At 45.4% G+C, this 27,701-nt stretch overlaps 2 protein-coding genes across 3 annotated transcripts in view; both read right to left on the bottom strand.

Moving 5' to 3' along the window:
• Positions 1 to 8,255, bottom strand: part of EPS15 (epidermal growth factor receptor pathway substrate 15) — a 55,322-nt gene extending 47,067 nt beyond the window's left edge. For both annotated transcript variants that reach the window (XM_075287662.1, XM_075287664.1), the window contains exon 1: positions 8,188 to 8,255. In XM_075287662.1, coding sequence (XP_075143763.1) covers positions 8,188 to 8,214 — 27 coding nt within the window. In that variant the 5' untranslated portion in view covers positions 8,215 to 8,255. The remainder of the gene's footprint in view (positions 1 to 8,187) is intronic.
• Positions 8,256 to 14,066: 5,811 nt separating this feature from the next.
• Positions 14,067 to 23,511, bottom strand: LOC142218736 (calreticulin-like). Its single transcript, XM_075287634.1, has 9 exons — positions 23,424 to 23,511; positions 22,823 to 22,924; positions 20,299 to 20,502; positions 18,017 to 18,111; positions 17,273 to 17,482; positions 16,972 to 17,085; positions 15,572 to 15,715; positions 14,668 to 14,760; positions 14,067 to 14,300 (listed from the first exon to the last, which is right to left on the bottom strand). The coding sequence occupies exons 1-9, from the start codon at positions 23,509 to 23,511 to the stop codon at positions 14,067 to 14,069; spliced, it is 1,284 nt and encodes a 427-aa protein (XP_075143735.1).
• Positions 23,512 to 27,701: the final 4,190 nt, after the last annotated feature.

Here is a 27,701-nt window from a genome sequence, read left to right as displayed (position 1 = left end):
GTAGGATAGGATAGGATTAACAGAACAGGATAATAGTCCAATCACTGGAGGCCCGATCTATGGGGCTGCCGGGACTGTAAACTCCCACAGTCCCATAGAAGTGAAGGTAGCGCCGGTCACACAAGGACATGGGCGCCCCATTCACAAGACTTCTGATCACTGGGCGATCCGGCGATCACAGGACATAAAGTTCTAGAGATGAGCGAACACACTTCGGAACAGCCGTCCTGAAAACCACACTCCCATGGAAATGAATGGAAGCGGTCGGCTACGTCCATTCATTTCTATGGGAGCGTGCTATTCGGTACGGCTGTTTCGAATAGTGTTTGCTAGAGATGAGCGAACACTGTTCGGATCAGCCGATCAGAACAGCACGCTCCCATAGAAATGAATGGAAGCACCTGTGACGCCGGCCGGCCGCCGGTAAAGTCAGCGTCACAGGTGCTTCCATTCATTTCTATGGGAGCGTGCTGTTCGGATCGGCTGATCCGAACAGTGTTCGCTCATCTCTAGTGTTTGCTCATCTCTAGACATAACCCCTTTAAGGTCACTGAGTGACGACAAGTGACATGACTAGAGGAAACCATCATGGAGCGACTCCGGACATGGACACGTAACACCTATAGGATGTAAGACTAAGTATATTTGAGAAACATTGGGTTTTCTGTAGTCATCCTTTAGCGGGTGCACCCCATTTTCACCCAAAGGGATTTCCCAGTTGTTATCGATGGCCTTAGATTGGACCAATGGGAAACCCAGTGATCAGCCGTTCGATAGGGCCTTGGGTGTATAACATGTCCCTATCACACTGCACCAACCTTAGTAGACTACCATTTCACGTTATACTGCCATATAACAAAAGGTTATGGTGTCAGTCATGAGAATGGGACCCTGAGGAAAGGTCTGGCATATACACACAAGACATACGTGTAACCCAACCATGGCATGCAGCACCATGTTGTCCGATAAAATACCAGTTCACATCCAAGTTTCACAGAAATCCGACGGACTCCATTACAGATAGTGAGGCCCATGGGCACTACGGGTAAGGCTAAGGCCACAATCACCCTACGACTAATTCATTCAAGTGAAAGGAATCACCCTGTAACCCCAAGGGAGCTACGGCCTGGACTTCTAGTCACAAAACAGGTAAAACATTGCTTAAATTTTTTGGCGATGGTCACATCATCCTTGGGTTGCAATGTGACACTATTGACTAACATGAGGAGTCGCATGGCGGCACAATGATCTCTGGTTGTGCGGCCTAAGCTTTCATGTAGCCCTAGTCTTAATGTCACGTCAGGGCTTCAATTACTTTCGTAGTTCTGCTCCTATCACCGAAATAACCTGCACAGATGTGAACAGCGCCTTAACATAACCCCGACTGATACAACATGTCTGATGGGGCGACATTTTAAGGGCAGGTTCACACTTTCTCTCTGATGTCAGAGTGGGGTTTGTTGCTGCCCTTTACTATATTTCATAAAAAAAGCATCCGTGTGATCTTTTATCCCCAACCCTAAGGAGGATGGACATGCCCAAATGACCACTAGCCCCAGCGGTGAGGCCTGCCTATACGGCACAAGACCACCGAGGCCGGCCAAGGATCACGTGCACAGATATGGAAAGTCAGGACAGAAGGATAAGTCCGTGAGACCCTTGGAGGAGGGGTGATGGGTATTAATAGGGGTGTATATGTTAATACCTTAAAAATGAGGAGTGGAGTGTAATAAAGTACTGTAAAATCATGTACAAAGATCCCCCCCACCCAAAATAACCCAGCAGCCCCCTAGTGCATTGTGTATGAGCAGATCCTTCTTACTCCGGGCCTGTCAGGTCAGGAAGCTCAGTCCTGTGCACCAGATAATAGCTGGAAATTCTCGCCCGTCCACTCACTGGAATGCCGGTTATCTTTGGAAACATCATTAGCTGACTCGGCATTAGCCACTGAGCCGGCCTGTAACCCTAGACGTGCCAGCTTACAGGGGGAATATCCCAACCTACTGCCAAAAGTAGTGCGATGGAGAGGAGACAGGAAAGACAGGACGCTGCCGAGATTCTGCATCTCACTCCAAGCAAACATTTACTAAAAGCAACGCTGTATACTCTGTAAAAGCAACGCTGTATACTCTGACATGGAGCAAACAATGGTGGGAGGGGGCGCCCGGCTATGGGGTATATTGCCCTGACTGTATAGAGGGAGGGGGCGCCCGGCTATGGGGTATATTGCCCTGACTGTATAGAGGGAGGGGGCACCCGGCTATGGGGTATATTGCCCTGACTGTATAGAGGGAGGGGGCGCCCGGCTATGGGGTATATTGCCCTGACTGTATAGAGGGAGGGGGCACCCGGCTATGGGGTATATTGCCCTGACTGTATAGAGGGAGGGGGCGCCCGGCTATGGGGTATATTGCCCTGACTGTATAGAGGGAGGGGGCGCCCGGCTATGGGGTATATTGTCCTGACTGTATAGAGGGAGGGGGCGTCTGGCTATGGGGTATATTGTCCTGACTGTATAGGGGAGGGGGCACCCAGCTATAGGGTGTAGTATCCAGACTGTATAGAGGGGGAAGGGGGCGCCTGGCTATGGAGTATATTGTCCAGAATGTACAGGGGGAGGGGGCGCCCGGCTATAGGGTATAGTATCCGGACTGTATAGAGGGAGGGGGCGCCTGGCTATGAGGGTATAGTAACCTGACTATGTAGTTTATAACCGAGTAGCAACAAAATCTGCAACTAAAAAAAGGGGCAACACGGTGGCTCAGAACTGTAGCCTTGCAGCGCTGGAGTCCTGGGTTCGAATCCCGCCAGGAAAAACATCTGCAAGTAGTTTGTATGTTCTCCCCATGTTTGCGTGGATTTCCTCCCATTCTACAAAGACATACCAATAGGAAAAAAAAGTGATAACACACAGATGTGTATACTGAGGCTATAGAAACAAATGGATCATTGTGCTAGGTCGGGTCCATTCTGGCATCTACCAGATACATTTGTGGGCCCTTTAAATAATGAAAGACTTTCTGCCTACCGTCACCACTAGAGGGAGCTTATGAGCTCAATAGTAAACCAGTATACAGTAAGCGCCCCCTGGTGATGATTGAAGGCGGACAATTTTTTATCACCACCCTGTGCAAGGACTGAGGTGTTCTCAGTCAGAAAATACAAAGCCTTTTAACCCTTTCATCCTCCTCTCCATAATACAAAGGGCTTAGTAGAAAGAGTATTAATAAAACAGAGACAATAAAACAATAATGGTCCTTGTCAATGACCTGTCAGCGAATTCCCCGTGAACCCCGCAGTCCAATAAATACAAGGGCACGGGATAATACCGTCCAAACACTGCCAGCAAAGCAAATGCATCCCCGCTCAGAACAGTTCCTGCATTCTGGGGCTGGAAAGCAGAAGCCCGGGCGCTCGCAGCTTGTGCAAGAGACAATTTGTCATTCACGGAGAAGTCTGCGGACAAACAGGTTTTGTTCAGTGACGAAACAGTATCAACTGGAAACCAGAAGTCAGACTCATGATCCAATGTTTACAACCCACACAAGATTAAAGGGACACTCCATCTATTGCTCCCTGTTATCAGTCATATCAGGAAAATCCTACACTGAGGAACAGAGCTGAAGTACGGCTCCGCAGAATATCCATTAATATTGTCTGCAAGGTGGATGCTATGTGATTTACAAGAAGTCTACCACCTCCTCCAAGAACACTCAGCTCTTACCACCATGTTACAGAGCACATAACCCAAGTCTCACACTAGCGTTGCATTTTTGTTGTTCAGGTCCGTCTGGGGACCCTAACAGAGAGGCGGACTGCTCAAACAGCAGTGACACACGGAGCCCGGAGAACCCCACTGACTATAATGGGATCCGTCAGGTGTCTGTTGTTCTAAATTGAAACCAGCAAACTGTGAAGTTATGTGCTTCCCCCTGGAGCACTAACTGTCTCTTGTGCACACCGTTATAGGAATTTAATAAATGTCAACACTGTATAACAGAAATCTGCTGTGCAAGTGGCACATTTTTGGCATATTTGCACCAACGATAGACCGCTCTGTTATTTTTCAGGCCTGCTTGACACTTTTTACGACTCCAGGCGGAGCAGGGTTGACATAAACATTTACTATAATTCACACCCACGAAAAATAGGCTTCTAGTTAGCACAGATTTTACACAGGGCCCTGCAGAGGCACGTCAGAGGTCTCTTAGTTCTAGCGCATCCTGCACCAACAAAGGAAGAGACTGAGATTGGAGTAAGAAACAGAAGTCTTAATAAACACCTCCAAGGGTTTCCTATATCAAAATTACAATCTGTGGGAGTCAGGACGAGGACACCTGTCAAAGGGCAGCGGATGTCATACAAGGACAGCTCAAGTCTGGGGGCTCTTACATGGTGGTCCTAAGTAGGTCATCTTCTATGATGTCCATATGACAGCGTGGTCTGGTCCTTCCAGTCCATTGTCATCTCCTGGCAGAAGTCACCGCCACTCGTGACCTCAGTGAAGGGTACGTGATGTTACTACCTGTGACCTCCCAGGGTCTCTTCATGAGGCTGGAGAGCAGTTTCAATTTGAGAAGACACTGGAGTAGCAGGATCGGACCGTGCTGGGAGGACTCCGCAGCACTGGGAGCACTCCACTCCGCAGCACTGGGAGCACTCCACTCCGCAGCACTGGGAGCACTCCACTCCGCAGCACTCCACTCCGCAGCACTGGGAGCACTCCACTCCGCATCACTCCACTCCGCAGCACTGGGAGCACTCCACTCCGCAGCACTGGGAGCACTCCACTCCGCAGCACTGGGAGCACTCCACTCCGCAGCACTGGGAGCACTCCACTCCGCAGCACTGGGAGCACTCCACTCCGCAGCACTCCACTCCGCAGCACTCCACTCCGCAGCACTCCACTCCGCAGCACTCCACTCCGCAGCACTCCACTCCGCAGCACTCCACTCCGCAGCACTCCACTCCGCAGCACTCCACTTCGCAGCACTGGGAGCACTCCACTCCGCAGCACTGGGAGCACTCCACTCCGCAGCACTGGGAGCACTCCACTCCGCAGCACTGGGAGCACTCCACTCCGCAGCACTGGGAGCACTCCACTCCGCAGCACTGGGAGCACTCCACTCCGCAGCACTCCACTCCGCAGCACTGGGAGCACTCCACTCCGCATCACTCCACTCCACAGCACTGGGAGCACTCCACTCCGCAGCACTGGGAGCACTCCACTCCGCAGCACTGGGAGCACTCCACTCCGCAGCACTGGGAGCACTCCACTCCGCAGCACTGGGAGCACTCCACTCCGCAGCACTGGGAGCACTCCACTCCGCAGCACTGGGAGCACTCCACTCCGCAGCACTCCACTCCGCAGCACTGGGAGCACTCCACTCCGCAGCACTGGGAGCACTCCACTCCGCAGCACTGGGAGCACTCCACTCCGCAGCACTGGGAGCACTCCACTCCGCAGCACTCCACTCCGCAGCACTGGGAGCACTCCACTCCGCAGCACTGGGAGCACTCCACTCCGCAGCACTGGGAGCACTCCACTCCGCAGCACTGGGAGCACTCCACTCCGCAGCACTGGGAGCACTCCACTCCGCAGCACTGGGAGCACTCCACTCCGCAGCACTGGGAGCACTCCACTCCGCAGCACTGGGAGCACTCCACTCCGCAGCACTGGGAGCACTCCACTCCGCAGCACTCCACTCCGCAGCACTGGGAGCACTCCACTCCGCATCACTCCACTCCACAGCACTGGGAGCACTCCCCTCCGCAGCACTGGGAGCACTCCACTCCGCAGCACTGGGAGCACTCCACTCCGCAGCACTGGGAGCACTCCACTCCGCAGCACTGGGAGCACTCCACTCCGCAGCACTGGGAGCACTCCACTCCGCAGCACTGGGAGCACTCCACTCCGCAGCACTGGGAGCACTCCACTCCGCAGCACTGGGAGCACTCCACTCCGCAGCACTGGGAGCACTCCGCAGCACCAGGGACAGGCGAATATGGTCTATTTAAAATATAATAGGTTTCCCTGGACAACCTCTTCAATCCCTTTAATGCACATGTAGTATTAATATAGATATTTCATTGACCGGTTGCACTTATGATAAGAACCCTGTATACGGAAGATAAGTGTAATAAATATATCATCAGGCCTCCAAACACATGGCAAATTACCAGGAGCCGCCCACATATACACACCCAGCATTCAGTAGTGCATTACACACCCCTATTACCCGGCTATAGGAGTCACGTGGCGGATACAGCGTACGGCATTCTCATATACATTCTCCTGCAGTGAATAGCACTGTATAATCTCATGAATATTAAAGACGTTGCGACATACCTGGACACATCACACACAACAAACACATCCAGACCTCACCGCACAAGTACAATAGAGCGTATAGGTGCAGGGTGTATAGTATATACATAATGAATACGTATTAGAGGTGGTCACCTGAACCTGCCCTGACTCACACAAGCCCTGTCATTATACAACCCCGCAGTGTTGTGTACACACTCCACATCAGGCGCATCACTAAATACCTTCCCCAATGTGAAAAAGGGATGGCCATGGTAAAATTAGGGAATGTGACAACACGTAGACCTCACGAGCCAACGGCAAGTGTCACGGTGCCTGCAAAAACGGAACGTCAGAGCCTGCAAAGACAAAAACTCACATTTATCCTATACAATTCCCTGACGCTGCGGCCTGCGTTACTAAGCAGCGAGTCAAACATACCTGTACTAAGAAACCTATTACATAAGAGGAATCCACCGGGGGATGTGGAAGATGGGACAGTCTCTGAGGACGATGTGCGGGGGGTGCAGATTGTATTTCACCATTCATAGGGTTTTCCCATACGTAAAATGGAACGAGCGCCGTCTAGAATGGTAAAGCCCTAAGGGGCGAAAAAATATTCCAAACAAGATAACATGGGGGGGGGGGGGAAGCCCTATCTTTGTCTGGCTTGACAGATACAATACAAATCTATGGGGTCTTTTTTTAACATTTTTTGGGCAATATATTGCTGTAATTTCAAAAAAATGATGCAAAACGCACACATGGCCAGAAAACGGATGAAAAATGAGCGATCCATGGTCAAAGTGGGTGCAAAAAACAGACGCGCGTTTTCATAGATATCGAACATATTCCATAGATATTAAAAAAACGGAGGTCACATGGCCAATTATGATGTTTGGCCCCATGTAGCGATCCAAAGCTAGAGAACGAAGCAGAAAGAAAAAGTCAGGGCGGATTCCCACCAGCGCCCGGTCTCCTGTCCAGTTTCTCGGGCAGAAGACTGAAAACCAGAAGCGGAGACCGGGCGCAGGTGTGAACCCGCCCTCAGCTTTTTTCCTCTGCAGTTTTTCTTCCCTTAATCGCTCACATTTCTGTAGGTAAAACGGATTTTTTCGGATGGGATTAGCCGCCATCTCATTCATTTTGCAAATACTGTAAACCGCAGCGTTCTATTCTGCCGCGTTTGCACAAGTTGGGCCATTTTTCGCGGCCACGTGGCTTCCGAGGAGCGATCGTTTCTACGGATCCCTCATAGATTTGAGGAATTTGTGAAAATGGGTAAAAATAGGAGGTTACTTATATTTTTGGACGGTCCTCATGCACGGAGGAGGGGGAGGGGGGTCATCATTCCCTCTACACCGGACGCTATTGGGGCGCACAATCCGACCCATCTATTAACTACAACCCCCATCATCTCCAGGCAGACAAGGCTGAGTGTTGTAGTTCTCCAGACGTTACAGTTCCCCAGTAAACCATTGACCTAGGAACATAAAATACTACAAGAATCCGCCACGGACGCTTATACGAAAGAGACGTACTGCACCGCCACTAATCGGACGCGTTTAATAACTTTTATGGTTCGATAATTCTCCTTGTAATGGGCAAAGTGAGGAAAAGACGCGAAAAACTAGAAGTATTATATAAAGAAGCAACAAAAGTCCATGTAATAGAGTAGAGGCTGCGGTAACGTATAGACACGGCACATACAGAGTCTATAGGGGACTGTGAGCGACTACACAGTGACAACACACAAGCACACACCCCGGTGTCACACACAGGTCACCACCCCAGGGGGCAATCAGTCAGCAGCTCACTGCGCCCCCTCAGCTACGGTGGTCGCCCCCCTTACACACTCAGCCCCCCGCTCCGAGCTTTACCTGAGTCCTGGGCAGTGAGGCCGCCATGCTGCTTCCGGCCCGATCCGCCCATCATGCGATCAACCCAGAGACGGAGCAAGAGATGGGCGGGGACAGCTGTCAGTCACAGCGAGGGGCCGGGCTTAGCGCGGGAGGAGGGAGGGGCTACGGGCAAAGTCAAGATCGAAGATGGGCGGGGTCAGCCGCGAGTCTGAGAAAAGGGCGGGATAGAGGTGGGCGGGGCCACTGGGAATGTGGGAAGGGCGGGAGAAGGAAACCTGAGGTGAACTTGAGTGCGCGCAGTTGTAGCCTGGTCGCTCCGTCACGCGGAGGGATGTCGCACTGAAGTCGCATGTTTTAGTTTTTTTTATTAGGGCTACGCGACGTCTTGTGCTCAGTAAGGGGTCAGTGGAGTGACCTTCATGTTCTTAGGTCATTGTGGGTCAATGTAACTGATACTGGTCAGTCAGGGTGACCTAAAGTGGCGCTCTAACCTTAGGGTACACTGCAATGTCCTGCGACCTGTCTGTGACTCAGGTTAGGGTTACACGGTGACATTGGCCTCCACTGTCACATGACCAAAAATTGCCGTGTCGCACTGCGACACCTTTACTAATGTTATCGAATGGAGCTGCATTGTGACTAGTATTCGTCGAATACCTCGCCGGCATAGGAATGCGTGTCATCGGCCGAACACCAAGGGGTTAAACGCCTTGAAGATTCGATGCGTTTAACCCCTCGGTGTTCGGCCGATGATACGCATTCCTCTGCCGGCGAGGTATTCGACCAATACTATTCGCTCAACGCGAATTGTAACCCCTCGTGTGCTGATACTGCGAGTCAAACGCTGCTCAGTATTATGGTGACGATGCCGTAGCAAATTAGTGGCTGCAATGGCGATTCCATGCACTAACGGTAGTAAAGGAGTCACCGTGATGGGAATCGTGGCCAAAGTCACCGTATAACCCTAGGACCCCTCCAATGGGGTCCGGTGCTCCATTCCCATTATCCTAGAACAGGTCCTATTGTGATCCAAGACATCAGAATCGAACCCCCATTTAAGTCAATGGAGGACAGAGGCCATTCGGATGTCCCCCTTTGGCATCCACCTCGGTCCTGTGCTTGTAGCCTTTAGGGTCAGGCACACGATCGCTGTATCGCCCTGTGACCTTCCATAATGTAAGGTAATAGAGTCACACCGCAATCCCCACAGTACAGCAACAGCGACTTCTAGTCACAAAAAAAGCCACTACTGGATTTTTTTACGACTATAAATCATAGTCGCAGCTCCATCGGGTGTGACTATTTACTTACTTTAGTAAGTAGTCGTGGGTGACAGCGATGTCGTGTCATCAGAGTCACAGCCAAAGTTTCTCTAGACTCTGACTTGTTGCATGCAAGTTCACCATTGGATGCGGCTTATAATGAAGTCTAAGTTTTAAAAAAAAAACTACAGGCAACCAAAAACCAACAGGTTTGGATTTTTTGTGACTTTTGTCGCAGTCACATGATGCTGTGATGTGACAACTTAGAGATACAGTGACATTTTTACGTGCAATGCTAATGCAATTTAAGGGCACCTGTCAGGGCGATTTGGGACACTAAACCACCCACAGGTCCTTATGGAGCAGGGGTTTAGTGAACCAAAAAGGTCTGTTAGAATCCACAACCATATTAAAGGGAGTCTGTCAGCAAGAAAATCAGTATCTGACTAATGACAGTATCTTGTAGGATGGCTTCTACACTTTCCAAAGATGTCTTTCTCATTTTGCATTGCAGCTCCTTTTTTTTAATGAAAATCAGTGTTTCATTAGGTGCTTTAGGGGCGTGTCCTCTTCTGCTAGGTCTTAAAGAGAACCTTTCACCGATTTGGGCACAGGCAGTTCTATATACTGCTGGAAAGCCGACAGTGCGCTGATTTCAGCGCACTGTGGGCTTTCCCGATCTGTGCCCCAGGTAAAGCGCTATTGGTCCCGCTACCGTAGCGCTTTACAATCAGAAGGGCATTTCTGACAGTCTGTCAGGTACGTCCTTCTCTACAGCAGCACCTATAGTGCTGTACAGTGTGAGCGGGGAGGAACGCCCCCTCCCTCTGCTCACAGTGCTCGTCCATAGACAAGTATTATTAGGAGGGGAGGGGGCGTTCCTCCCCGCTCCACAGTACAGCGTGATAGGCGCTGCTGTGGAGAAGGACGTTCCTGACTGACTGTCAGGAACGCTCTTCTGACTGTAAAGAGCTACGGTACCGGGACAGATATCTCTTCACCCGGGGCACAGATCGGGAAAGCAGACAGTGCGCTGAATTCAGCACACTGGCAGCTTTTCAGCAGTATATAGAACTGCCTGTGCCCAAATCGGTGAAAGGTCCTTTTTAACTTTCTGCTCTGGATGACCGTCCCTAACTACCATCCAGCTCCTCCCCCACATTGCATGAGTGACATCTCCCACTTTGTACTTAGGGGTAGTTGTCTAGAGCATAATGGTTGCAAGAAATCAAAACCCTGTGGATTTTTAGTGACCTTTCACTGTCCTTGCTGCAACTAGAGGGTTTTTACACACCCACATTCACTTTTATTACTTGCCATGTAACACTGTGATCTTATGGAGCATCACACAGAGTAAACGCGCGTGTATATTTGCAAAATACACATGTAAAAATAAGACTCCCATTGACTTCAATGACATTTTACAGGTGTATTTTTACACGTGTAAAAAATATCATTGAAGTCAAGGGGAGTCTTATTTTTACATGTGTATTTCGCAAAAATACACGCGCGTTTACTCTGTGTGAAGGCTCTTATAGAATAGTTTGTGGGGTGCCACCAGGGCCAACAGAAATATGATCATTTATGCCATTTTATCTACACCAGGTATGAGCTGGCATAGATGTCAGAGCTGGCATAGATGTCAGTGCCGGCGCACGGCCTGGTGTAGGGCGCACCTCCTCATAAATGAGGTACACCCACCACCAGTGCAGTGAATATGAGGACTGATGCTGAAAATCACAACCTTCATAAATCTCTCCTAACGTCTCTGTTGACATCTGTGTCTGTATCTTTGTTGCAGATATCAAAGAATAGTGGTGAAAGCTGCTGACAAGCGCCACGGTGGAGCCTGACCACCCGATTATATGTCAGCAACGTCCATTATATGGCCCTGGTGTCTGGCATTCAATGGAACCAGCACTGTAGTAAGGAATTCACTGAAGTAAGACACTGTTATACAGTTTGATAGAAGTGTTTATTTGTATAAATTGGTTGCACACAGCATATCATGAATAAATGTCTCATTTTTACTGCTAAGAGCACTTGCACACAGGCAGATGTTTTCGCCGTGCTCCTGTTCTGTAGTGTTCATGAGCCCCTGTGGTTATTTTGAGAACAATTTACATAAAATGAAGATGAAGACGCTGCACCACATGACTGACTTGATATCGGTCACTAAGACAAAACAGTTGGTCAATCTAATAACAATCTAATATCGATGGCCTATCCTAAGGATCAATATAAAATTCCTGGTATAACAGTCCTAAGAGGAAGTATTACATTCCCAGCTGGATTTCTCCTGGCTGTGTTAAAAAATAACCATATATTTACTGAATTATCATCACGCTAAAATTGGGGTGTGGCAACCATCTTGTCTTCCACCTGGGTCTGAACTGGAAGTCCTGGCAGCGTATTAGGGCAAACAACGTGCAAGGATTGTGATGGCTACGTACAGACTATCTGCAAGAACAAATCTTGTTTATTCTTTTTATCTTATTTAATATAAGAGGTCTACTACATACAGTGCACAAGAGATTAACAAGCCCAAACTCCTGTCATTGGAAACCAATGTCATACTGAATAAAAACCCACTGACTTCAGCTTTACAGCAATTTGGAAGGAGAATCTAAAGTACAAACCTTGTGAGACCATTGGTAATGATTGTGCTTGAGGAACAATGCCTTGTAAAACCCAATCTGGTTTATGCTGTGTTCACATTTCGATTGGGATTTCCATTTTTATGTTCTATTACAGGAACAGCACGGGACGGATCTGTCATATGACAATCACAAACGGATTTTAATGGATCCCATTGACTATAATGGGAAGAATATTCTGTGATATAAGTTTTTCATGTATCTATCTATCTATCTATCTCCTATCTATCTATCTATCTATCTATCTATCTATCTATCTATCGTCTGGGACTTCCTCTTCTGTAGAGATCACTTTTATCACTGTCATTATCTGCACATTAAGGATTAAAGTGAGGTAACACCTCTATATATATAAGGCAGGATTCATTGTTCCCAATGGGTGACAGTGACAGCTCACCTGTTTCCCCTCCCTGCGCATTTATTTATTTAGTTTACTTGTATTGCGCAAAAATATTCCACAGCGCTGTACAGACATTGTCATTCACTGTCCCATATAGGGCTCACAATCTACATTCCCTATCAGTCTGTCTGTGGAGTGTTCACATTCCAAACTGTGCGTGTGCACATTCCCTATAGGTGACGGTCACAGCTCACCTGTTTCTCCTTCCTGCACATTCCCTATAGGTGACGGTCACAGCTCACCTGTTTCTCCTTCCTGTACATTCCCTATAGGTGACGGTCACAGCTCACCTGTTTCCCCTCCCTGATAGTATCTGCACACACTGACCTAATCACAGGTCCCAGAACATTCTCACAACACTCTCCCATAGAAGTCAAAGGGGATAATTTATTAAGCCTTAACCAGTCCCCAACTGGCACAGAGCACACCTAAATTATTAAGAGGCTGCGCTCCTATGAGCCAGAACTGAAATCTATGCCAGTCAGTTCTCTGTTGCTTGTCATACTCTCCAGCCCACTCTGGAAAGAATGTGCAGTAAAATACAATTTAGTTATTTTTTGATGAGTATTCACAGGAGAGTACTGAGTATCAGACATGTCAGGAGCGGTGTATCCTGTATGACTGTGTATCCTGTGTTTACCACTATTGGGGGCTTATATAGAATCTTATACTAAAGATAATATCTGCACAACAGTTTTTTTTAATGTTGCAACTACACATTGCATAGTGTGCACCATTGTTTCTCAACATCCCTAAGCAAAGTTTCTCCTGCTGAAATACATTGGGGGAGATTTATCATATCTTGTATGCCAATTTTTTGGCTTACAATGCATGATAACGTTGCAGTGCTTTGCGCAAGTCAAGATTTGGTGCAAAACGTTGTGGATTTTTCTTGTTTTTCGCTGCCCTTGTCACTTTTTTGTAAGAGGCTCGGTGTGGTCAGTGCCACCAAGGTAGAATGAGGATAATTTATACCAGTTTACTAGCGTAAATGACGCCTGAAGTATACGCCAGCTCACGGACAGCGGAGGTTGTGCTCTGAGTATGATAACACAATAGCTTGAACCGTGTAAGCAGGTATTATGGTATAACTGCAACTTTATCTGTAAATTTGAGGAGACCTTTTTGCTGAAGTTGCATCTTTTGTGCATTTTGCTACACCTGGGAGCCAGCCATGACAGTCTATGTATGAGAGATCTGACTTCACAGAGGAACAGGTGAAAGGATTCCGTGTCTATACAATTGGTGTAATACAAGTGCACTGTCATTCTGATATAACTGGCATAAAGTTATTATATGTGTGAAAGCTGGCATCGGGGGGGGGGGGGGAGGCGGATGACTTGTCATGCAACATATTTCCTTGTTATAGTTGCATTATATTTACCTTTGAGATATACTGTAAGCCTAGCAATGTTGTGCTACCTCTACAACTATGTCAGTCTCTACTTATGTCCCATACATGTTCAGGTAGCTCACACAAAATCGTTTTGTCTATCGTGTAGAACAGTGTCACAAGATCCATGTTGGCCGCCATAGGTGATTAAAGAGAAGTTGGTTGCGTCTGGGATATTGTTCTGTTCACAGCTCATCTTTAGGATGTGGAGGCTGAGGTAGCTGCGTCTGCTCCGGAGCCTGGTCTAATCCATATTGTTTTTGTAATTTTTTCCGTAGCTTTGTCTTCCTTTCTTTTTCTTGTCTTTCCAGCTCATCCAGTCTTGCAAATTCTTCCTCTAACTTTTTCCATCTTTGTTTCTTTTCATCCTTTGCATCCCTTTCCTCATCTTGCATCTTTTTTATTTTTGCTTCTGGTTCCTAATGAAGATGACAATGAAAAAAAAATCATGAGATCTGTTGGTCACTGGGAGGCTAGGAGGAGTTTGTATGTTCTCCTCATATTTGAGTCGATGTCTTCCTACTCTTTGCTCTTTCAGTAAGCCCCCTAGAGGTGAATGGGAGCTATGGCACAAATGTGGAAATAGCAGAGCTAAATGTGCTGTTATTTTAGTAGCCCCCATATACCAACATTAAGGATGAGCATACACAATGCGGCCACTGTGGGTAGGAGGCAACTTCGGACATAGCAAGGATGCGGTGGTGGCTGCGTCACGTGTGCCATTGCTTAACATCTGATTGGTCGTAATGTATTGTGCTATTTACTTATATCCTTTTATTTTCTTACCCTGGTTTCTCCCCATGTTTCATTTCCAATCTTCTCGGCTAACTCTTCATCATTGGTAATAAGGAAGTTATCAAAAATTGTGCCAGATTTCACCTAAAAAGAAACAGCAAATAAGTAAAACAATCAGTTTTAGATACTCGTTTAGCAATACATGATTTCAATGAATTCCTTGTTATAATTTTATCTTGCCTATCGAGTCAGCACTCACTATGGAAGATTAAAGGGGACACATCAGGAAATGTGAGTGATTTGCCCATTCTGACGCTACTGCCCCAGTGATGTCACCATAGGCACAGTTGATGTTGCTGATAGCATCTCCTTTCCAGTGGTGGCAACACCAAGGCAATAATGTTGATCCTCACAATTTCACACCAGGGAGCTGCAGGTACTCGCGATCAATTTGTTCACACCTCTTGTAACGTCACTGACCCTATTTGTAATGTCACTACTCATCCAGATTCATTGGGTGTGTTCACATCATGTCATTTTTGGCGCTCTCAAATTTAGCAGTAGTCATGTTCAGTGGGTTGTGCTGCTGAATTAGCCTTGGAATCTGAGGGAAGATTGAGGAAGATGCATCCATCACCGCCTCCCATTAAGAACAGTGGGAGGCAGATGCCTGACATTATTTGTAGCTGATTTTGAGACAAAATTCATCTTAAAATCAGCTACAACTTCCTGTGTGTGAATGGTCTCTTACAGAGGATACATCAGACAATGTCCCTCACACTCATCAATATATCATCATCTCCCCGATGATATCAGCACCACTTCAATATCATCTGCACTTGCACCAGCAACCCTTGTCCTCAGCTTCCTGATTATGAAAGTTACCACTTTTTAGGTTTAGCAAATATATTACCAATGATGCAATGAAGAGCTCTATGTAGTGGAGATTACCCACCTGCCAGAGATCCAATCCAATAACCCCAAGACCATCATATCTATATAACGTGTCATCCGGCACATAATCAGGATTATCAAAAAAAGGCTGAACCCACTCTCCTTGATAGTTTGGATTATCTATTATTTTTGGTTTCCAAATTCCCTGTAAAACAGAATAAAATGTGGCATAAAAAGCAAGCGGTATGCAAAGAAACTTTACTCTTTATCCAAGCTTGGACTGGCCCAGAGGGAAGCAGGTAAATCCCATGGAGGACCTTTGAGCCAGGGTGGGCCCCTATTCCCCTACCCTTGGCATGATACAGTACAATACAGTTTGTATTACAGAGTCATCATACGGTATCTCAAAAACCTATTCATGCATATAATAAACTAGGTAGATTACTTAAGAAACTACTCCGTTTATTATTATATGAATGTAACGGGTGGCTGAGATGACATCTAGGTACAGAGGCATGCCAACCAGTATCCTCCGTCCCTGTCAGGGGTGTAGCTATAGGGGAGGTAACGGTAGCAGTCACTACTGGATTTCCAAGGGGGCCCCAATTCTGCATAAAATATACCAATATTCTAAGTGTTACATATTCCCTGCTAATAGAGCTGTAGTGATCCAGTCTGCAGAGCCGCAAGGTGCAGCAACAGTCCAAGGCAAGGCCTAGGCAGCCAGTTATTACTGTAAATATGTGTATTGATGCAGTTTAAGGAATTTGCAAATGGTTACCCAGAATTAATTTTACCAGTGGGCCCTGGGCATTGCACTCTGACACAAGTCTCGTCATACACTCTTTTGTCATCACTTTTCGAAGTTAAGCAATGAGAACAGTTGTAAGTTTCAGTGCAAATATACCACGCACTTGTAACCCCATTCGTAGTTTTAGACATATTTATGAATCCGTTGCACAGGCCTTCATAAATATGGACGGTTTCTAGAAGCTACAAAATTCTGGCTCACCAGGGGACAAATATTTAATGTAAAGATAGAGACCATTTTTTGGCGCAAAACATATAGACAAAATATGTAGACAAAAATCTTCACTTGCAGGCTGTAAGGGAACAAATATTTGGCGCATGCATCCAAAAAGACCCTACAATTTTTGGCATAATGTAAGCAGACAGAGGATTTTTGGCATAATGTAAGCAGAGGATTTTTGGTCGCACAAAGTAAATTGTCATAAATTCTTTACACCATTTTAAACTCTGTCTACGTTGTACAGGAAGTCTGCGCTATATTCTGTGTGCGACCTGGATTGATAAATGTGCCCTGATGTATCCAAATACTCATGCGTGAGACATCGTGAGACATCTGTGTTACTCAGACAGATGCATTGCAGAAAATCCTCAGATTCAACATCATATTATCTAATGTTTAATAATATTACAAGTTCTATTATTACCCATTACCTTGTAGTTTGGATTTGGAATCATGGCAGGTTCCCACTCCCCATCCATACTAGAGTCCCAATCACGAGGCTGCTTTGACTCTGGATCTGGAATAAACTCTGTCTCTTCCCAGTCCTACAAAATATGATATGCTATCTAAATATAGGGCAATCCATGGAAAAAATAATAAATAACTGATTAATATAGATTATTCCTGAAACTTTTATAGATCGCCACCACATCAAGTCGCATCTTCGTCCAGTGTTACCCTTATAGTATTGAAATAAATAAGTGTGCCTAAGGATTTCCCTTGTCTCCTTACGTCTGGCCTTAGCTCATTGGGGTCTTCAATTCGGACTCTGTCGTCCCAGTCTTCTGGCTTTGTGGCATTTTCATCTTTGATTTTCCGTGGTAGTAAGAAGTCCCAGTCGTCCTCCAGGGTCCCGTTTGCTACCAGCTCATTGTCAATCTTCACTGCGTATGTGTTGTTTGGTCGGATAATCAGAGTGTACAAGTGTGTGAGCTCATCATGCTGGTAAGACATAAGGACACACCGTCATGAAGATTCATAAGGTTCCTGAAATGTGTCTCTGTGTACAGCTTAGGTATAACAATACTATTCAATACAACAAATCCCCTTATACCAGCCCAACTGCAGATGACACAACAGCACCTGCAGTTATAAGGGAATCTTTCAGCATAACCTTAAGACAGGAGTCTTAGACTTTAGGAGTTGTCTAGGATCTGAAGATAGTGAAATGAATAGAAGCGGGGCTGTAGTTCCCAGCCGCCATGACTGCAGTGTACAGAGCACTTTATACAGCAGAGAAGAGATGCTTTCGGCCGTATACTTTATGTACAGCTTATGCTGTACCGCATCAGCTGATCGGTGTGGGGTCCAGGTGTCACTTATCTAGTGGATAGGTCATCAGTATCAATATTCTTTAGATCCTGGACAAACCCTTTAAAGATGCAAATGTATTGAACGTTTTGTAATATCTGATTAATCTGGTGCCACCACTGCAGACTCCCCTCATCCCCCCCCCCCATGATAAACCCCTATTACCTTGCATGTCATGTTTCTGTTTATCAGATGATATTTCTCCTTATAACTAAATATAACATGGACTTTTTCGTGGATGGTCCCACATATATCAGGCCCTGGGGAAAAAAAAGTGTTATTGGTTTTTTTAATATATATATATATATATATATATATATATATATATATATATATATATACATTATGTATGTGTTCATTGGTGTGTATAGAATATGATGCAAATTAAAAAAAAATTGCTGTCGGTCTTGTATCCTTATTTTTAGGACGGAGCAATTGAGCAGATACACGATGGAAGGGCTCCAAACGCAGACTTACGGATGGTTTTAAAAACCCATTTAAATCAATGGGATTTTTAAACAACCTATTCTAATCAGTTCTAATAAAGTATGCATGATTCGTGCGGGCAGCGCATGGCCAGTACACGGACCCCATTATAGTCTATGGGGTCCGTGTGCTTTTACAGCACAGCGCTTGCAATTGCGTTTGTATTTCGTTCGGGGGGGTCTCCATGCGGACTCTCCCCGGACGGAATACAAAAGCAGATGTGAACAGGGCATTAGATGGATCAGAGAAACTGGTTAGGTGTGGAGACACAAACACAGGTGTGAACCCAGCATTATATAGGTTTTTGTTTTGTTTTTTAACATTGAGGTCTATGGAAGGCAGACACAAATGGATTACCAACTAATATGTTTGTACCAGATTTACAATCAGTTTTTCCCTCTTTCCATTCTTCTCTGCGCATGCACAAAATGAAGACAAAGGGGGAAAATATCACATCCGTCAAAAATGGACACATTTTTGATGGTTACCCATTGACGGATCTCTCCAAAAAATTGGATTATGGTATGCGCTATGTAACTGTTTGTGTCTTTTTTTTTTTGTTTGTTTTTAGATTTGCAGCGGGTAGATACCAGGTGCAGATGTGAACATGGAATAAAATGTATCTGGTGGTGTTTCTGTTCTTAGCTTATGAACCCAGAATAATAATTTTGCTATCTTTTGGAAAGTTATATAGAAATACTTCATATTCACAGCTATTGTACCAGAACAAGCATATCACCCCAGCCTTGCAGATAGGTTAGTGTCACCAGACCCAGCATAACACCCCAGTCCTGCAGATAGATAGGTTAGTGTCACCAGACCCCAGCATATCACCCCAGCCCTGCAGATAGATAGGTTAGTGTCACCAGACCCAGCATATCACCCCAGCCTTGCAGATAGATAGGTTAGTGTCACCAGACCCCAGCATATCACCCCAGTCCTGCAGATAGATAGGTTAGTGTCACCAGACCCAGCATATCACCCCAGTCCTGCAGATAGATAGGTTAGTGTCACCAGACCCCAGCATATCACCCCAGCCCTGCAGATAGATAGGTTAGTGTCACCAGACCCAGCATATCACCCCAGTCCTGCAGATAGATAGGTTAGTGTCACCAGACCCAGCATATCACCCCAGTCCTGCAGATAGATAGGTTAGTGTCACCAGACCCCAGCATATCACCCCAGTCCTGCAGATAGATAGGTTAGTGTCACCAGACCCCAGCATATCACCCCAGCCATGCAGATAGATAGGTTAGTGTAGCCAGAACCAGCATATCACCCCAGCCCTGCAGATAGATAGGTTAGTGTCACCAGAACCAGCATATCACCCCAGCCCTGCAGATACATAGGTTAGTGTCACCAGACCCAGCATATCACCCCAGCCCTGCAGATAGATAGGTTACTGTCACCAGAGCCCAGTATATCACCCCAGCCCTGCAGATAGATAGGTTACTGTCACCAGACCCCAGCATATCACCCCAGCCTTGCAGATAGATAGGTTAGTGTCACCAGACCCAGCATATCACCCCAGCCCTGCAGATAGATAGGTTACTGTCACCAGACCCAGCATATCACCCCAGCCCTGCAGATAGATAGGTTAGTGTTACCAGACCCAGCATATCACCCCAGCCCTGCAGATAGATAGGTTAGTGTTACCAGAACCAGCATATTACTACAGTCCTGCAGATACATAGGTTAGTGTCATCTGAATCAATGTTTTCCCCTTCTGAATCACTGACTCCATTCCTGAGATATCATTGTTTTTGTCAATATACAAATGAGAATGATGTCATTGCTCCAAAAATGGTAATATCTTGGCAAAGGAGGCAATGATTCACAAGGGGGAAACACTGTTTAATTCAGGAGATCCTAACCTATCTATCTGCACGGCTGGATTATAACATTAACCCAGAGGAGTGATAACATTTATTGTTGATCATTTTTACTATTAGATTACTTACCAAACATGATACAATAAACAGATTCTGAATTGATCTGCTCTTGGTCAATGTCTTCAGGATATAACTTCACATAGCCTCCTCCACAGTCAATTGCTTGCTCATGTTTCACAGTGAATTGTATAACCAATGTCTGGTTCTCATTGCTGATTGGCTCAAACCGTGCAGAAATAGCATAATACTTCCAGTCCTGAGTCGTCTGTATACCTATAAAAAAAGAGGTAAGAAGTAGGCCTCATGCACATAACCCAGTGCTATGCGTTATTATACTGGATAGTGTACTGACCCATTCATATGACCCCATGTATACATCTGTAGTTTTATATATCTGTGTAGAGACCACAGGTGTGTGTCAAGCCACAAAATAGGAAGCAGATCCGCACATGGATGCCATTCATGTGTGATCCATTTTTTATGAGCCTGCACTATGGTCATATGTACAGTTAGGGCCAGAAATATTTGGACAGTGACACAATTTTCGCGAGTTGGGCTCTGCATGCCACCACATTGGTTTTGAAATGAAACCTCTACAACAGAATTCAAGTGCAGATTGTAACGTTTAATTTGAAGGGTTGAACAAAAATATCTGATAGAAAATGTAGGAATTGTACACATTTCTTTACAAACACTCCACATTTTAGGAGCTCAAAAGTAATTGGACAAATAAACATAACCCAAACAGAATATTTTTATTTTCAATATTTTGTTGCGAATCCTTAGGAGGCAATCACTGCCTTAAGTCTGGAACCCATGGACATTACCAAACGCTGGGTTTCCTCCTTCTTAATGCTTTGCCAGGCCTTTACAGCTGCAGCCTTCAGGTCTTGCTTGTTTGTGGGTCTTTCCGCCTTAAGTCTGGATTTGAGCAAGTGAAATGCATGCTCAATTGGGTTAAGATCTGGTGATTGACTTGGCCATTGCAGAATGTTCCACTTTTTTGCACTCATGAACTCCTGGGTAGCTTTGGCTGTATGCTTGAGGTCATTGTCCATCTGTACTATGAAGCGCCGTCCGATCAACTTGGCAGCATTTGGCTGAATCTGGGCTGAAATTATATCCCGGTACACTTCAGAATTCATCCGGCTACTCTTGTCTGCTGTTATGTCATCAATAAACACAAGTGACCCAGTGCCATTGAAAGCCATGCATGCCCATGCCAACACGTTGCCTCCACCATGTTTTACAGAGGATGTGGTGTGCCTTGGATCATGTGCCGTTCCCTTTCTTCTCCACACTTTTTTCTTCCCATCATTCTGGTACAGGTTGATCTTTGTCTCATCTGTCCATAGAATACTTTTCCAGAACTGAGCTGGCTTCTTGAGGTGTTTTTCAGCAAATTTAATTCTGGCCTGTCTATTTTTGGAATTGATGAATGGTTTGCATCTAGATGTGAACCCTTTGTATTTACTTTCATGGAGTCTTCTCTTTACTGGTGACTTAGAGACAGATACACCTACTTCACTGAGAGTGTTCTGGACTTCAGTTGATGTTGTGAACGGGTTCTTCTTAACCAAAGAAAGTATGCGGCGATCATCCACCACTGTTGTCATCCGTGGACGCCCAGGCCTTTTTGAGTTCCCGAGCTCACCAGTCAATTCCTTTTTTCTTAGAATGTACCCGACTGTTGATTTTGCTACTCCAAGCATGTCTGCTATCTCTCTGATGGATTTTTTCTTTTTTTTCAGCCTCAGGATGTTCTGCTTTACCTCAATTGAGAGTTCCTTTGACCGCATGTTGTCTGGTCACAGCAACAGCTTCCAAATGCAAAACCACACACCTGGAATCAACCCCAGACCTTTTAACTACTTCATTGATTACTGGTTTACGAGGGAGACGCCTTCAGAGTTAATTGCAGCCCTTAGAGTCCATTGTCCAATTACTTTTGGTCCCTTGAAAAAGAGGAGGCTATGCATTACAGAGCCATGATTCCTAAACCCTTTCTCCGATTTGGATGTGGAAACTCTCATATTGCAGCTGGGAGTGTGCACTTTCAGCCCGTATTATATATATAATTGTATTTCTGAACATGTTTTAGTAAACAGCTAAAATAACAAAACTTGTGTCACTGTCCAAATATTTCTGGCCCTAACTGTATATATAATTAAAGTGAAGCATTAAGATGGGTAAAAGACTGGCCCAGGTTTACTAATACTGTCTTAAAGCAAGACAGTGCAAACTTAGTTGATATCTAATGACTGCCAGGTCAGTTCTGTGAATTCTCCCATAGATGCATATAGAAGATTTATTTCAGGTCTGTGTCTCACATGTCCCATTGTTCTGTATAGGTGCTGTATTGAGGATTTATGACAGATAAGCACATGAGTCCTTAGCATTGTCAACGTCCCGAACTATACAAGAAGAAGCTGAAGGTATTAGGACCAGGGAAAATTATTTCGCCCATATCCAGGCTAAAGCTGAACCTTTGGTTATGAAGACTTTTTCTAATTGGGTTAAAAATGTATGTTCCTCAATGCAATGTCTCTCGCACCCCTGACATAGTCCTTACATGACAGTTTCGTTCCTGTACCTTTATCTTTCTCTGGATCACCAAAGAATTTGCCGGCTGTCAGCTGCCACTTTCCAAAGTCAGATTTATTCTTGGATTCAACCCATCTGTTCTGCCATTCATCTAAAGATAACATATAGACAAATATGACATACATAAGTAAATACTTTTTCCCCACAAAATTACAAAAATAAGACCTATACTTTAAAGGGAACGTGTCACATCATAAATGCATTTTGATCTTCAAGCAGCACATTATAGATAAAGAGGTGCTGAGCAGATTGTTAGGAAAAGATTTGGCATCGCTTTTATGTCATTGTTCTAAATCTGTGCTCATTCCAGGCTTAGGAGTCCAGTGGGAAGTGCTAAATACACAGAAGGTTGTCAGTCACTGAGTAGAAACACCCACTGGACTCCTAAGCCTGGATTGGACAGAGCCATAAATGAATAATATGAAGGTTATATTCCTATAAAACAATCTGCCCAGCTCCTCCTGCTCTATAACATGCTGCCTGCAGGTTACACTGCATTTTCAATGTGATCGATCACTTTTATACAGACTGATTGCTGTGATAGCTAAAAAATACCCCTCTGGTGATGAAGAATAAACAGAACTTCTCACCCCCATCTTCAAACTGCTCTCGAAAATATACAATGGGTTCTGCGAATGCTGCCAGGACACCGGCTGCGAGGAGCAAGCACCACTTCATTATTGTAGAGATGTAGAATTTCACTTGACTATAAATAGTTCTGGTAAGAGACACACAAAGCTGTCAGAAAGATTCATCACTCTGTATACATACACCAGAGCGGCCATCACCTTTATACATTAACATAGTCAACTTCATTGAAACAACCATCAACGCAGGAAAAATGTATGTATACACATATGGAATCTGAATTACAATAAATTAGTAGACTCTTCATTTACATGGAATTTGATGCAGACAATTGAAATTACCAAATAACATGAAAGTGAAATGACAATTGATTAGAGAAAGATCTATAAAATAACAGTGCCACCATGTGGCCATATAGGTAACTGCAGGAGAAAAACCTCTCAAAATCTGATGTCCTTTCTTAGGCACTGGCATAACTAATGGTATTGTAGCTACTACTGGGCCTAGAAGGTAAGGTGGGCACAGGTCACCCGAAATACACAAGGGCTGGATAAACGTCTTTGATCTTTTCTTGATTCCATTTGATGGCTTCAAGTCTGTGCATCATAAATTTATTGCCTCTGCCCTCTGGTGCATTGAAGTGAGAAGATTTATGATACACAGCCTTCGGATGTCAGAAAAGAGAAAATTAACCCTTTAATAACAAAATATAGCAGTTGCTTAACAGCATATAGTCAAGGAGAGAATCTATGTGGGAGGCTACAGAACACAAAGGGGTCGTATGTTACTATGTGGAGGTGACTAACGAAGGATGGAAAGCCGGCGGCTTTCCTGTAGATATAATGTTAAGAGAAAGTCCGCAGAGGAAAACTCTGTGAACTTTCTCTTAAAAGCGCTGCGGAAAGAACCGCAATGCGTTCACGCCGCGGTTCTTTCCGCAGTGCTTTAGTGCTGTGATTGCGTCCCGTGGGGCCTTAGAGTCAAAGTCAGGAGTGGACTGAGCAGGAGGTAGAAGTATAAAAGCTCTCTATATATTTCCCACTCCTCTTGTAGCCATTCTTGGCTGTAGCTGAAAAAGGAAGCAACACGTGGGGCCTCAGCCTGAAAATCAGCTACAAATTCCTCAGTGTGAACACACCGTTAGGTTTCTATGTAGTTTTACAAATTATAGAAGTTGTAGAAGATCTATATACAAGAATAAAATGGTTTGTCCTGTTTATTTTAGCATTGATTTCCTGAAGATACCGAAGGGTAACCCTCCTCTGGAGCAGGATGTCACATGAGGTTATGAAGTTGCACAATTCATACGTAACTTTGGATGCACATGGTAAGATTTTTACAAATAATGATCCCGTCCAGATTGACATTATATGATACTGTAGTCACAAGCAAATTCATTTGTTCCTGGGGCCACACGGTGGCTCAGTGGTTAGCACTGCAGCCTTGCAGTGCTGGAGTCCTGGTGTTCAAATCCTGCCAAGGGCATAAAACCATCTGCAAGGAGTTTGTAAGTTCTCCCCGTGTTTGCATGGATTTCCATTCCATATTCCAAAGACATACTGATAGGGAAAAATGTACATTGTGAGCTCTATGTGGGGCTCACAATCTACATTTAAAAAAAAAACAAAATTGTTCGTTCCTATGAGATTTTCTATAGAAAGAATTGCCATAAGATACGGTCAGCAGATGTAGCAGAGTTAACCTTTCTGCCATCGGATACATTTCTGCAGCATGAAATTGTATCAGTGAAGACAACAAACACCAATGATAAGTCTCTGAAATAATCAATGATTTTTCATTGACTTTTGTTGTCTTCTGTAACCAGATATCACGCTGCAGCAATTTATCCATCTACAGAAAGCCGGATCAACTCTGCTACATGTAATCCATCTTTATATCCCACTGGGAACCACAATGCGGTATAACATCACTAACGCTGCAAATTTAGATAATGTGTAGTCCTGGCCTTATGTGTCACCCTGAAAGATAGCAAAATAATCAAACTTATGTAAAGTAGGTATGATAGATAGATAGATAGATAGATAGATAGATAGATAGATAGATAGATAGATAGATTATATGTATATATCTTTTCAGATGGCCACCCATTGGAAAATGGTCTTCTCAATGGCTGGGACTAAAATCCAGCTCAGGAAATCTAGTATATCTCATTGTATACATTCTTAATACAGTTCGGCTAGTTAAACAATAGTGTATTGTAATATGCTGCCTAGGGGGTAACACTATGCCTCCCAAATTTTTGGACTGTCAAAAAAGGGACACTTATAGTTTACCGGGCGAAAGTTTCAATTTTGTTGTCACATCTGTGCCCAGTCTCCGTTTTGCAGGTTTCCATTTCCTGCACAAAACTGAGTAGGAGACAGAAAGCTGCAGGATTCATTTGAATGGGATTGAAAGGTGTCCGCCCGTGAGCATTTTATGCTCTCCGCGACAAAACCGTTTTTTTTTTAACGGACACAGAGTCGGACATGCAGTACTCTGTGTCCGGTTTAAAAAAAACGGTTTCGCCACGGAGAGCATAAAACACTCACCAGCGCTCACAGCTGTCTTCTGTGAACCCAGCGTCAGGGTCTAATACACAGTTTGGTACCAGATCCATATAGTTACGTTTATTAATGCACATCCATTTCTAGTATCTAAAAGAGGGACTTGGATCAAAAGAAGGGACTGTCCCTACAGAAGAGGGACACTTGGCAGGTACAACTATGGCACAATGATGCTATATTTCTGTAGACTGCTTAAAATCATGTCCAATGAATACCAAAGAACTGCATCTGCAATCTGAGACACAGACACAGTAGCTATATGCATCCAGGTGTAGTTGAGCGGAGATTGTAATGTGGCACATCACTTGTTATCAGTGGTTTCTATAGGACTGTAGGATACATACATAATAAAGATATAGATAATATATAGATAGCGTGATAATATTTGGTGATAAGGACAGCACTTACCTGCAGATATGTAGCAGAGGCGATAGAGGAAGCAGCAGGTGTTGTCAGGCAGGTGATGTACAGGACCCAGGTGACCTGTCTGCAAATAGATTCGACTCCTCAAACTCATTCTCAAACAGATGGCTGATTCCTATTGGGGCACCCGGCAGCCAGTCACAGCAGACCACATGCCTGAAGATGCCACATGCAGGATGCTCCATAGATTATCATTTCCTATTATTGTAAGTCATATGTAGTTATCGAGAAATATTTATATACAAATTCTGTGTGAAATGGACAGCGTCTTATTACCGTACGTCGGGACTATGCCGGCAGAAAGATCAGTATCAGACTAATGACAGTGCTTTGAGGGCTGGTAACTATGGCATGGCATCATAGCCCCAGTGGTGTAACTACCGAGGTAGCAGGGGTAGTGGCTGCCACAGGGCCTGGGACATTAGGGGGCTGGCGACAGCCGCTACTGCTGCGTTTTTTTTTAATAGGCCATAACTCCAGCCGGTAACGGGCCCTATTTACTTACCGATCCTGGCAGGGGCTAGGATCGGTAAGTGATGCTGCGGGCCCCACAAACACTCTTATTATACTCGGGGGTCTTTTCAGACCCCCGAGTATAATGATCGGAGGGCCGGGAGAGGTAAGGGAACATAACATTGTTCCTTACCTCTCCGTGCTCCTGGCACGCTTCAGCCTAGTTGTGTGACGTCTCTGACGTCACATGACTGGGACCTGCGTCCCAGGTCATGTGACGTCCCGCCATCATTGAACATGGCCGACACCACTGAGGACTGCAGCGGAGCCGGGGATGGGTAAGTGTATAATAATTGTTCATGGTGTCCATAGTGGGGCATAATACTGTGTGCAGGGGCCACTATGGGGCATAATACTGTGTGCAGGGGCCACTATGGGGCATAATACTGTGTGCAGGGGCCACTATGGGGCATAATACTGTGTGCAGAGGTCACTATGGGGCATAATACTGTGTGCAGGGGCCACTATGGGGACATAATACTGTGTGCAGGGGCCACTATGGGGACATAATACTGTGTGCAGGGGCCACTATGGGGCATAATACTGTGTGCAGGGGCCACTATGGGGCATAATACTGTGTGCAGGGGCCACTATGGGGCATAATACTGTGTGCAGGGGCACTATGGGACATAATAGTGCAGGAATGTGGGGGGGGGGGGGTCGGTCGAGGTCTTCGGTGTCCATGTTGGTTCGGGGTGGGGGTGGGGCATGTCAAAAGTTTTCCACGAGGCTCCGCCATTCCTAGTTACGCCACTGCATAGCCCCTACAGTATAATG

This window comes from Leptodactylus fuscus, chromosome 9 (genome assembly GCF_031893055.1).
Source record: "Leptodactylus fuscus isolate aLepFus1 chromosome 9, aLepFus1.hap2, whole genome shotgun sequence".
Classification (NCBI taxonomy): Eukaryota; Metazoa; Chordata; class Amphibia; order Anura; family Leptodactylidae; genus Leptodactylus; species Leptodactylus fuscus.
The sequence above is the reverse complement of the archived record's forward strand: the minus strand, read 5'-3'. Positions and strand labels throughout refer to the sequence as shown.

Bases quoted from the DNA above. Each gene is read 5' to 3' on its own strand.
- LOC142218736 (XM_075287634.1), bottom strand. From the start codon at position 23,511: ATGAAGTGGTGCTTGCTCCTCGCAGCCGGTGTCCTGGCAGCATTCGCA. The intron at 17,086-17,272 runs GTAAGGAGACAA...CATATTTTGTAG, and splicing joins CCAATGAGCTAAGGCCAGAC to GACTGGGAAGAGACAGAGTT. The intron at 14,761-15,571 runs GTGGGTAATCTC...GTTTCTTTTTAG, and splicing joins TTGGATTGGATCTCTGGCAG to GTGAAATCTGGCACAATTTT.